At 46.7% G+C, this 12408-nt stretch overlaps 1 protein-coding gene across 8 annotated transcripts in view; it reads right to left on the bottom strand.

Annotated features, from left to right (window-relative positions):
- Positions 1-4920: 4920 nt before the first annotated feature.
- ZDHHC1 (zDHHC palmitoyltransferase 1) overlaps positions 4921-12408 on the bottom strand; it is a 28428-nt gene continuing 20940 nt past the window's right edge. For all 8 annotated transcript variants that reach the window (XM_080552642.1, XM_080552644.1, XM_080552641.1 and 5 more), the window contains 4 exons: positions 9812-9897; positions 8256-8349; positions 7500-7608; positions 4921-6086 (listed from right to left, as the gene is read on the bottom strand). In XM_080552642.1, the coding sequence (XP_080408768.1) occupies positions 5551-6086; positions 7500-7608; positions 8256-8349; positions 9812-9897 (825 nt within the window). In that variant the 3' untranslated portion in view covers positions 4921-5550. The remainder of the gene's footprint in view (positions 6087-7499; positions 7609-8255; positions 8350-9811; positions 9898-12408) is intronic.

Genomic DNA, 12408 nt, shown 5'->3' with positions numbered 1-12408 from the left:
CCTTGTGGATAGTGAGGGCCACATCCTGTTCCCCATCCCCTTCCACCAGCTCAGGGTACCGGGTATCCAGAGAACAACTGGTCTTGCCGCTAAAGACTGAGGCAAAGAAGGCATTCAGCACCTCAGCCTTTTCCTCATCTTTTGTAACTAAGTTTCCCCCCGCATCCAGTAAAGGATGGAGATTCTCCTTAGTCCTCCTTTTTGTGCTGATGTATTTGTAAAAACGTTTTTTGTTATCTTTAACGGCAGTAGCCAGATTGAACTCCAGATGAGCTTTGGCCTTTCTAATTTTGTCCCTGCACAGCCTCGCAACATCCTTATAGTCCTCTTGAGTAGCCCGCCCTCTTTTCCAAAGATTATAAACCCTCCTTTTTCTCCTAAGCTCGAGCCACAACTCTCTGTTGAGCCAGGCCGGTCTTCTTCCGCGCCGGCTCGTCTTTGGGCACGTGGGGACAGACCGCTCCTGAGCCATTAAGATTTCCTTCTTGAAGAGTGCCCAGCCTTCCTGGACTCCTTTGCCCTTCAGAACCTCCTCCCAAAGGACTCTGCCAACCAGTGTCCTGAACAGCTCAAAGTCAGCCCTCCGGAAGTCCAAGACAGCGGTTTTACTGGTCCCCTTCCTGACTTCGCCAAGAACAGAGAACTGAACCATTTCGTGGTCACTCTGCCCAAGATAGCTCTCGACCACCACATCTCCCACCAGTCCATCACTGTTTGTGAACAGAAGGTCTAGCGGGGCACCTCCCCTGGTAGGCTCTCTAACCAGCTGTGTCAGGAAGCTATCTTCCATGCTCTCCAGAAACCTCTTAGACTGCTTTCTCTGAGCTGTGTTGTGCTTCCAGGATATGTCTGGGAAGTTGAAGTCCCCCACGAGAACAAGCGCTGATGATTTCACGGCTTCTGCCAGCTGCCTGTAGAACTCCTCATCTGTCTCCTCATCCTGGTTCGGTGGTCTATAACAGACCCCCACCAGGATGCTTGCCTTGTTGGCCTTCCCTCTGATCCTAACCCATAGAGACTCAACCTTATCATTCCCAGCCTCAAGTTCCTCAACATCAAAACACTTTCTAATATAGAGAGCCACACCATCACCCCTTCTGTGCTGCCTGTCCCTTCTGAAGAGCCTATAGCCAGACATTGCAGCACTCCAGTCATGAGAGTGGTCCCACCACGTTTCCGTGATGGCAACCAAGTCATAGCCTTCCTGCTGCACGATGGCTTCCAGCTCCTCCTGTTTGTTACCCATGCTGCGTGCATTAGTGTAGATGCACTTCAGCTGGGCCATTGCCTTCTTCCACAGCTTTGCCATTGTTCCCCCTGGTACAGCTCCAACAAGCCTAATTTCAGCCCCATCCCCTTCTTTCCTAGTTTAAAGCCCTCTCAACGAGCCCTGCCAGCTCCTGGGCTAGGATCCATTTTCCCCTTAGAGATAGGGACCCGTCTGCAGCCATCAGGCCGGGTGCTGAGTAAAGCGCCCCATGGTCAAAAAGCCAAAATTTCTGTGTTGGCACCAGCCTCTGAGCCACGTGTTAATCAGGTGGGCTTTCCGTGTCCTCTCAGTACCCCTCCCTGCCACTGCAGTGATAGACGAAAACACCACCTGTACTCCCGCTCCATCCACTAACTGTCCCAGTCCCCTAAAGTCCCGTTTGATAGCCTTCAGGCTTCTCTCTTCAATATCATCACTGCCAGCCTGGACTATCAAAAGAGGGTAGTAGTCAGAGGGACGAACCAGGTTGGGAAGCTTTCTGGCAACATCCCTGACCCTGGCCCCAGGGAGGCAGCAGACTTCCCTACGGGTATGGTCAGGCCGACAAACAGGGCCCTCTGTTCCCCTGAGAAGGGAGTTGCCTACAACAATCACCCTTCTGTCTTTCTTGGTGGAGGCAGTCTTGAGGCATGGAGTCGGCTTCCTCGCCCTAGGCATCCTCCTGGGTAGACTTTCTACCTCGTCCTCACCCACCGGTCTCTCAAGCTCCAGGGCCTCAAATCTGTTATGGAAGGGCACCTGGGAAGGTGGGGCCGGTGGGGGGGGGGCGTTGCCTGCAAGGTCGAGCAGGGACCTGTCTCCATTCCTCCTCAACTCCTAGGTCGCCTCCCTCTGCCTGACAGCGACAGGGCAGGGGGTCCATCCCCATTTGGGGTGTCTCACCCTGGTACCTCTCCTTCAGGCCCTGCAGGGAGTCGCTCCACCAGTCTATCTCCCGCTCACACTCCCTGATAGCCCTCAACCTTTCCACCTCCTCTTTGAGTTCTGCCACCAGGCGGACCAGGTCATCCACCTGCTTGCACCTCACACACACGGCGCCTCTGCCTCCCTCAGACGGCAGCAACAGGCTCAGACACTCCCTGCACCCAGGGACCTGAACTGCCGCATTGTTGAGCAGGCGGTCAGTCTGGGTGGTTATCTCCCTGCAGGCAAAGGCGACTCTGGAATGAGCGCTCAGCGGCAGCTCCATGCAACGTGGTGCTGGCGAGGTGATGTGCTGGGGGGGTCCCGCAGGAGCTGGGCTAGCTGAGGGCATTCAGGGCTGTGACCAGAAAGGGCAGAGGCCTTCAACATGCACCAGGCACCCTCCTGTCTCTCTCAGCTTAAGTCAGCTCTGCAGAAGGAAATCTGTTGGGATCTAAAGCTCCAGGGACAGGCAGCGGACTTGCATGGACCTCAGCACAATGTTGAAGCCAGTGTGAGCAGTGGGACAATGGACAACAGCAGGGCTGGAAGGTGGCTACATCGGAGCTGGGGGTCAAGCCCCAGCCCTGTGTCGGCTATGCCCAGAGGCCATTTGTCCCCAAATATCCTGGCTTGCTCTGGACACGGACCACCAGAAATGGCCCACATTGCTGATGTGGTTGGCAGCAGGCTCAGTATGAGCCAGCACTGTGCTCTGGCAGCCAAGTGGGCTGAGGACACTTGGGCTCTCTGGTATGGAGAAAAGGAGGCTGAGAGGCTCTTTGCTCTCTGCAACTCCCTGAGCAGGAGAAGCAGAGAGGGATGTGCCGGTCTCTTCCTCCTGGTCACCAGTGATAGAAGAGAATCACAGAGTCACAGAATCACAGAATCGTCTAGGTTGGAAGAGACCTCCAAGATCACCTAGTCCAACCTCTGTCCTAACACTAACAAGTCCTCCACTAAACCATATCACTAAGGGCTACATCTAAACATCTCTTAAAGACCTCAGGGGATGGTGACTCAACCACTTCCCTGGGCAGCCCATTCCAATGCCTGAAAACCCTCTCAGTAAAGAAGTTCCTCCTAATATCCAACCTAAACCTCCCCTGGTGCAACTTTAGCCCATTCCCCCTCGTCCTGTCACCAGGCACGTGGGAGAATAGACCAACCCCTACCTCGCTACAGCCTCCTTTAAGGTACCTGTAGAGAGCGATAAGGTCGCCCCTGAGCCTCCTCTTCTCCAGGCTGAACAACCCCAGCTCCCTCAGCCGCTCCTTGTAAGACTTGATCTCCAGACCCCTCACCAGCTTCATTGCACTTCTCTGGACTCTCTCGAGCACCTCCATGTCCTTGTAGCAAGGGGCCCAAAACTGAACACAGTACTCGAGGTGTGGCCTCACCAGAGCCGAGTACAGGGGGACAATCACCTTCCTAGACCTGCTGGCCACACTGCTTCTTATGCAAGCCAGGATGCTGTTGGCCTTCTTGGCCACCTGAGCACACTGCTGGCTCATATTCAGCCGACTATCAACCAGTACTCCCAGGTCCTTCTCTGCCAGGCAGCTTTCCAACCACTCATCACAAGGGAACATCACTCACACAACCCAAGGGAACAGCTCAAAGCTGCACCAGGGGAGGTTCAGACAGCATATAAGGGAAAATTTCTTTACTGTGTAAGTGGTCAAACACTGGCACAGGCTTCCCGTAGAGGTGGTTGCTGCCCCATGCCTGTCAGTATTCAAGAGACGTTTGGACAATGCCCTCAGTAATGTTTTGCCTTTGGTTAGCCCTGAAGTGGTCAGGCACTTGGACTCAATATCTTTTTGTAGGTCCCTTCCAACTGAACTATTCTGTTCTAATGCTCACAGATCGAGCTGTTCCAGGCCTAGGCAAGTGGAGGAATGGCTTAGCTGGACTCACACAGGACCACGTCTTGTCCTTTCCTAACCTGCACTCACCATAGTATGGAGAATGGTTTGGCTGTGGGTTCCATGCATGAAATGATGTGGCAGGGTGATGAAGGCTCCCCACATCTCCTCTCTGCTGGCACACCTACGTGTTCATACACACGGGCAGCGCCTCTTCAGAAACGGTGCGAGCAGCCGAGGCGGCTGCTGCCATGCCAGGGAGGCATGGGCTGTGCAGCTGTCAGATGGGAAACGGTGTCAGGCACATACGTGCTGGTGGCCAGGCCTGCCGGGATGCGTGCTTTGCTGCTATCCTGGGCTCTGAGGTAGCTGGCTGCTAGGCAGATCTGGGCTTCCTGGCAGCCCTGGCCTCGGTGCTCAGCCAGGAATTTGCAGCAGGGCATGCTGCCTGCGGAAGCCAGGAGGACAGGGAAAGCACAGGCTCTGCAGCCCAGACAGCTCTCTGCTTCTCACCACCGGCACAGAGCTGTGACTCCAGGCACTGGCCACATGCCCCGGTGTCTGGTGTGGGATTTTTCTGCAATACAGAGAGTCCAAGCTTGGCTGTGGACTGATGCTGATTTGGCAAGCCCAGGAGATGGAAAGCTTTCAGGACCTGCTGCGTCCCAGAGTTTCTGATGAGAAAGCTGCACTGTGGGGCACTTCAGGCTGCTGGGAAGGTGCAGTTGAGTAGGTCAAACCACACTGCTTTAGAGAATACATGCTGGTGGACTTGGCTTGAAGGTGCACAGTGGAAAGTGGTATAGGGGCAGAGCAATCCTGAGGTTACTCCCTGTCTACCTGCTGAGGCCCCCAGGCATTATCCAGAGACTGACTGGGTAGAGGCAGATGGAAAATTTAGTTTTCAGGGTACCGAGGGATGGCAGAGATGCAGCCTTGTTTTTTTCCCACACACCAAAAGTTACTGCAGTACTGGTCTGCAGAGGGCCAGGAGGGGACAGCCCCTTCCTATGGAAAACACTGTTTTAGTTCTCTCTAGCAGCTTCTCAACGCGCCTACCTCAGGTTTGTCTCCTTATTGCCTGTTGCCTTTAGCCAGGCAGCAAGAAATGTCTCACTGTGGTGTGATGGCACGCACACAGTGAGGGGATGAGGCCCTCATTGCCCTACAGAGTGCTAACACTGGCTAAGGGCCAGAGGCTGCCCTGGGCACATCCCTGTCAGGGGAGTTCTGTTCCCCTCGACAAGGAGAGTGGTATTGGGCTCAGGGGCACTTCTGGCTTAGGAAGATGCAGCAGCCAGAAAAAAAAAAAAAGAAAAAAAAAAGATAGAGCAGGGTTTTTTCTGCCTCTCAGCTAGGTCTGCTGGAAGATGGTCAGCATCATGTAAAGGGACGCTGCTACCTCCAGAGAATGAGTTTCTGGAGTCAAGATCTTTGAACAGCAACATACAAATAGAAAGAGAACCTCTTGTCTCATTCCCAAAGGGTATGGCTTTGGAAGGCTGATCACTAGGCCACTGTGGTGTTTGTCCTTATGTCCTTTAAGCGTGGATTGTGTCTGCCCAAATGCTGCTTGCTGGTGCATTTTCTGTGGTGTGGCTCAGATGTGTTCCCAGCAGGCTCGGGCTGTGACAGTTGAGGTTCTCCACTGCTCTTACTTACAAACACAGCAGGAATCTTAGAAAAAAGTTCCAGGTCTTGTTCCATGTGTCTGTCTTGCTGGCACCTTTTCCTTTTTACCTTGTGCCCAGAATACAGGTTCTTCTCCCTGTTACCTCTGGGATTGTCCGTGGACACAGGATAATGCTGAGCATTGCTTGAGCTATTCTTAGAAGGACCATGAGGGGCTGTGCTCCCAAGGCGAGTCTGAGCCACAGGAATTTCATCCATGGACTCAGCAGACTCTGAGTGATAGTCAGCTGGGGGTCCTGATGCCTGGATGGGACCAGTGCTGCTGGGGGGCACAGCAGCTCTCAGAGGGAAAGCTGGCACTACGAGGCGAAGGCTGTGGGAAGAGGAGGTGGCAGCAGCTGTGGCTGGAAACTCTAGAGACGGAAAGAAAGAGAAAAGAAAGCTTAAGACGAGAGACATCCCTCAGCCCCACAAAGACGTCAACATGCCCAAGAACTCTGATATGGATGATCCACTTGTGTTTAAAACCCCCATACACATATTTATGCAAAATTAGATGTGAAAATGTGCAGAATTCTCCACTCAGCAGTGTACCCAACTCCGATCATTTCAAAGTGCCTCCAAGCTCTCAGAAACTCTCATTTTCCCTTCTTTTCTTAGGCCGGTTAACTTCCTGACAGTGCTGGGGTTTCATGACACTTTTCATTTCTGTATGCCAGCAACCAGAAAGCTACTCCAGATGGCTGGCTATCAGTCTAGTTTCACAGATGAACTGTTGCACATTGAAAATTATAGCAATTTTAGGGAAAGCAATAGTTATGGCATAGCCTCTTTTTTGGAGATCCCTTCTTGCATTTCAAGAAGTCAAGAAATGCAAGGTTTTCTCACCTGTTCTGTTAATGTTCTGGCTAACATAATTATGAGCATATTTTTTCATAAAGTTACCCAAACATGTTCAGGATCAGATACTCAGTTATTTATTCTTGAGTTCTTCAACGTCTGTTTTAATTTTCATCTTATGTTTTACCCTCTGAATTCATTTGAATTATTTTTTCCTAATTTTGCCTTGGATAAAAATGAGTGAAATTCAGCCAACTCCTTGCTATAGAATAGCACTTGTTTAGCTTTTTTCTTTCTTCTTTTTAGAGTCAGAGAACTCCTGCCATCTGTGTTGCTGACACAGTTGCCTAAGTAGCCTAATATTGTTTATGAAGACATAGTTTACCCTCTTGCTCATCTGACTAATTTTTCCTTTAAAAATGAAAGCAGTCCTTGGTAAAGCTGTTTGCTACCACAACAACTTTTTCTGTGACTTCCTCCTCGGAAATATGGAACTGAAATGAGCATCACTATTGTTTAACTGTGCTGTTATAGCAACAGCTTGATCAGAATGATAGGAGCTAGAAGAGTCCTTCTTCTCAGCTACCCTAGAACTAATGGTTCCAAGAAATAGCCATTTCAACCAATTTTTAGATTCAAAAGTGTTTTGGTCTTTACAAGGTCCTCATGCTCTCTGCTTTGCTCTCCATTTCATTCCTCTGCACACTCCAATTCCAGTTCCTGGTGGCAGCTCTTGTTTCTCTCCTATCACTTTTAAGGCTGCAATCCCTAATAAAGAGCAAGGAAAATTTGGCATCGGAACCCCATTAGCTCTTCACAACACAGCTGCTTTCAAAGTAAAGTTCATATTTTTTATTCTCACGGGAGTTTCTGTTCTTCACTTTTTTCTTGTCTCTACTTTCTAAAGTCATGTTCATATTAAATCCTTCACATTTCAGTGAACTGGAACAGTTACGAAGCAAGGAAGCTGACTGACGCACTCTCACCTGACTGAGGACCTGGGAAAGGGGGCCAAGGTCTAGCATGTGTTTTAGATCTGCTCTCCGTTGCTGAAGAAGAAGTCTTGTGTGTCTTCTTTCGTCTTTTCTTCTGTCTCTGTGAAAGCAAGAAGCCCCAAAGTCACAAAATACGGTATCTAAAATACAAGTGTAGTTGAAAAGGAAGCTTTCTTATCATTTAGATGACAAAACTTTGATTAATAAGCCTGGAGGAAAGGGGGAGAACACAACCACCTGCCATTTGAGGAAGTGCGGAAAGCATCTGGATGTAGGAAAAGGAATATCAAAAAAGCAGAAAACTTGACTTTGAACAACTGCTTTATACACTAAAGCTTCATGTCTGCATGCATCATATTTCCCTGGACAGATACTTTAGTATCCATATTTGAATGTATTAACTGTTGGATTTTGCTCTACAGAAGCATGCACAGTGGTATAGATACAGTCACTGAACAGCACTGGAACAGCAAGATATTGTACAGGCTCTATGTACTACAGCTGAGCTGCAAGCTTATGAAGCAACAGCAGAATACATCTGATCACGTGTGTGAGCTGAGATGGGAGAGTATTGTTTGGATGTCATGACTGCAGGGCATGGCCAGCCCTGCACATACACGCTGAGGACAGCAAGATTGAGTGTAGAAAGGACGTAACCACAGTCTGCACCAGAGCGAGTTTGTACCCATGCAATGTGATGAATCATCAGCAGCAGAGGTTTTGGTATGTAGCAAGTCTCCTGCTTACCTGTGAAGGGACTGCAAAGTGAAGAGATGGGAGGTCAGGAGAGGCGGTCTGCTCAGGATCAGCTTCATCATTGTGGACGTAGAGCTTTGAAAAGCTAAAACACATGGCAGATACACAAGACGCTGTCCTTAGACACTGCTGTACCCTCACTCCCATTTTTCTTGCACTTACCCAGCTTCAGTCAGGCTGACTAAGGCATCCCTTGCTTTGCACAGCACTCCCAGCATGACTGCAGGGTAGCTGTTCCTGCGCAACTGTGCATAAAACATAAAGGATTCCCTCTCCCTTCCCCAGGGACATGAGTTAATAGGCAAGGCTTAATTAAGAGAGAAGGATGCTGTTTTACCATGACTGCTCGCCTCGTATTAAAACTATGCTGATTCATATTGTGATTCAGGTCTCTTGACAACCTGAAATCATATAATTATAATGAGTGCAATATAGGAATTATGGGACAAAACCACCCAGAAGTTTAAGATGGTAACAGAAGAAAACATTTTTTTGTGATGTAATGGCTCTTAGCAACGTATATTATCAGTACTGTGTTGTCATTTGGCTTCCACGTGGAGATGAAATTTGATTTTGACAGAAAATGCTTATGGCCTGAGAAATTCAGATAATCAGAATTCAGACACCCAGATTCAGAAATCTGAGATATTCAGATGTGGGGATATAAATACTGAACTGGTACAAACACAACCTAAAGATGTTTTTGAGCTTGATCTCTTATAATCTATTACAGAAAAAACTCTAGGGCAACAGGAAATGAGATAAGGCTGGATTTTCTGATGTGAAAGCGCTCTAGGACATCACATTGAGCAAGTCACTTGACCAGCTGATGAATTGAGGCACAGCAGCAAAAATGCACAGGGTCAGGGTTTCAGCTGAGCCTTCCTTGTACCTTCTTACATTTTAAATGAATATGAAGAGTATTCTAAAATGAGGGTCTGGGAAATATATTAATTAAATGTCATGCTAGACTTGAGCTTTAAGTTAGATCTCTTCCAAAAAACCTTGGAATTGTTAAGTATATGAGCAAATTCTAACTTAATGCAGACATGGCTTGTAGGGGCCACCCAGATGGTGAGGTATGTACAACAAGCTCTCAAAACTGCTATAGTTGGGTATTCTGTTTAATTCCAAGGCAATCACAGATATTGATTAATTGTGACTTCCTATACAAAAATGCTCTAAGCCTAATCACGAACTTTACAGGCTTTCAGATTTCACATTTGCTCACAAAGCAGACCATCTCCTTTTTCAGTGGCATTGTAGAAACTTTGTTACAAGCTTAGGTGGAGCTCCCAGCTATATTTCAGGCAGCTTTAAATGAATTTTAATTTAAAACAGTCTCAACAGAGTGCTCTAGGAATGTTATTTTCCCAGAGGAGCAAAGGCAAGTACTCCTGCAGGTATTTATCCTCCTGAAACTCAAAGATTTCAGCATGTCTTGGTCAAAATACCAGTGCTCCATACATTCCTAAAGTGACTTTGATGACAATTTCCCATTCAGCATACATGCTGTTGGGAGAGTTCTATCTATTTACTTTACTCACCCTTTTCCTGAAGTTACTGTTGTGAAGTCCTCTACCTGAATACCAGGGTCTGTATAGCCAGGGTTACCTGAAAAAAAGTCCATTTCCTGAAAAAGAAAAAAAAAAAAAGAATTAACATTTTCAGAACAATATGGACACAGTGGAGAAGAGGGATTTTCACTACTGAAGTGTTCTCTTCCTCCTTCCTCAGCCATATGCCAAACGTATTCTGTCATTACATCTAGCACAGCTGAATCTCAGCAGAGGAGTCTGCTGCTTAAGATGGAAAACCAAGATTGAGACAATTAGAAGTCCCCGATTCATTCATTTAGTCCAGCCAGTATTTCATGTGACTCAAAATCACATCAGAGAACACTTACAGAGGCCAGCTGAATCATTTCTTGGGACCGCATTCAAAATATCACTTAAAGCCTTCATTAGTTATACAGTTCAATAATAGGAGTTAAGCAGTGAAGGCAGAAAAGTTCTTTTAAATTCAAAATGGAGGAGACAAAAATGAAAACATGCAATATACAGGAAAGCCATAAAGTATTTTCTGTTTCTTGTGTGAATGCTTTATGGCTAATAACTGTGCTATTTAAAAAAAAAAAAAAAGGCAATATATTACTCATTCTCCTGAGGTACAGATGAATTCCAAGTAATGCCATCCTGACTTTTGAAGTTGCATACCCACATAAACATAAAAGAAGGCTTGACAAATAAGCCTCCTAAATCCAAGTAGCTGAATTACAGAAAAGGGGCTCCCAGTTCTCCCCCCAAAAGTACGCAATTAGGATGGTCAGAGGTTCAGAGGACCTCTGCAGATTATTATTAATTGATGCAGATTATGAAGCCCTGACCTCAAAAAAAAAAAAAAAAAGACAAACTGTGATCAGGAGAACCTTGATGCTCTATTTTCAGTAGCTGCACTCTCTTATATTTGAATAATTAGTGAGACAGCTTTCAGTATTTTAGTGTGCAGTGACTATAAAAACCCACATATATTGTATATATATTGTGAGGCAAAATTTAGGTTGTAAAGACGGGGGGCGATTTTGAATGCAATAGGCATTAGCTTAATAAACAAAAACCTTAAGCACAGGAAGACCTATTCGGCTGAGCAGCCTGATCAGCAGACTTGAGAAAATGAAGTCAAAGTTGGACGTCCCACAGACGGGTTCCTGAGAGACCCAGGGCCTCTGCAGTTCAGCACATTCATAAACAGAAGAGCAGAACAGTGAGATGAAATCTGGTGATGATGCTCCCTTATGTAAGGCAATAAAAATGAAAGCCAACTGCAAAGAGCTGCAGAAGATTCGTGTAAAATTGAATTACAGCATGATAAAATGGCACATGAAAATCAATATTGCTAGATGTAAAGATGTAAAGTGATGCACTTGGGAAAAGTAGTGCAAACGTTATATACAAAGCAGTGCTCTCTGAACTAGAAATGAATTCATGGAGTTACATGCTCAGTGGCAGCCAAGAAATCATTTCAGATGATAGGAATGAGAAGGAAAGCCATAAAAAAAAGCAAAGAGATAATGGTTTCATGTCACTGGATAAATTCATAGGCAGCCTGGACTCTGTATTCTCTACATCATTCCAGCCTCTTCACCCACAGAAGATCTGGAAATAGGTACAGAGAAGAGTGACAGGGCCAATGAAAGGTATCAAGCACTTTCTGTACAAGAAACAGCTAATGGGCCAGGGCCCTTCAGACAGGAGGCAAAATACTCAGGGCAGATATGAGTGGCTTGGAGTACACAAACTGGGAATAACTGTTTCACATCTCAACAATACAACGCTTAAGGAGCATCAAATGAAAAAGGATCAGGCAACATCTTCAAAAGGAACTAAAGAAAAGTTGTGGTTTTGATACAGCATGGAGCTAAGCTGTAGCACTCACCACTGTAGTATGGTGCAGGTGCTAAATGTTACACAGATTCAAGAATAAATTAGAAAAGCTTGTGTCAGCAAGCAGCAAGTACAAAGCCATTTGATGCTCTGTGTTCCAGAAGCCCCTGACACATATTGCCAAATGCTGGGAGAGGGTACTGGGGATTATGCTCCCAGCGTCAGAGCCAGCACACTGCCCTGATCATCTTTGCCCAGCCTTCTTTACACGCCAGCAGAGAAACTTCCAAATTTACTAGTTGCTTTCAAAAATCCTGGCATGGAGGCCTGAAGTCTCGGTACTCATATAATTGTAGATAAGGGGGCTGCCAAACTGGAAAGAGTTCAGGCTTGTTGCATTTTGTAAAGTGCTCTTACTTTAATTGGTCTTGCAAATATGTAAAGAAAAAAAAAAAAAAGAGGTGGAAAGAAATTTACAACTGTCTTGTAGGTGCTAACATCAAATTTGAAGAGAATTGGTTCAGCAATTTTGAGTGCTTGAACTTTCTGGTTTGCAAACTATGAAATTTTGGGCTCACTACTATCAGCAGTTTACCCCTGTGCAGATTCATGATCTGCAGAAATTTAACCCGTATATGTTTCACATAGAACTTGTAACTCAAGCCATATCATTGATCATTATTGACAGAACATCAAGTGTACATAAATGGTTCCTTACAGCTCCTTGAGGACCAAATTCTTAACATTTACACTCAAACCTC

Source organism: Anser brachyrhynchus, assembly GCF_964034855.1.
Source record: "Anser brachyrhynchus genome assembly, chromosome: 12".
NCBI lineage: Eukaryota > Metazoa > Chordata > Aves > Anseriformes > Anatidae > Anser > Anser brachyrhynchus.
The sequence above is the reverse complement of the archived record's forward strand: the minus strand, read 5'-3'. Positions and strand labels throughout refer to the sequence as shown.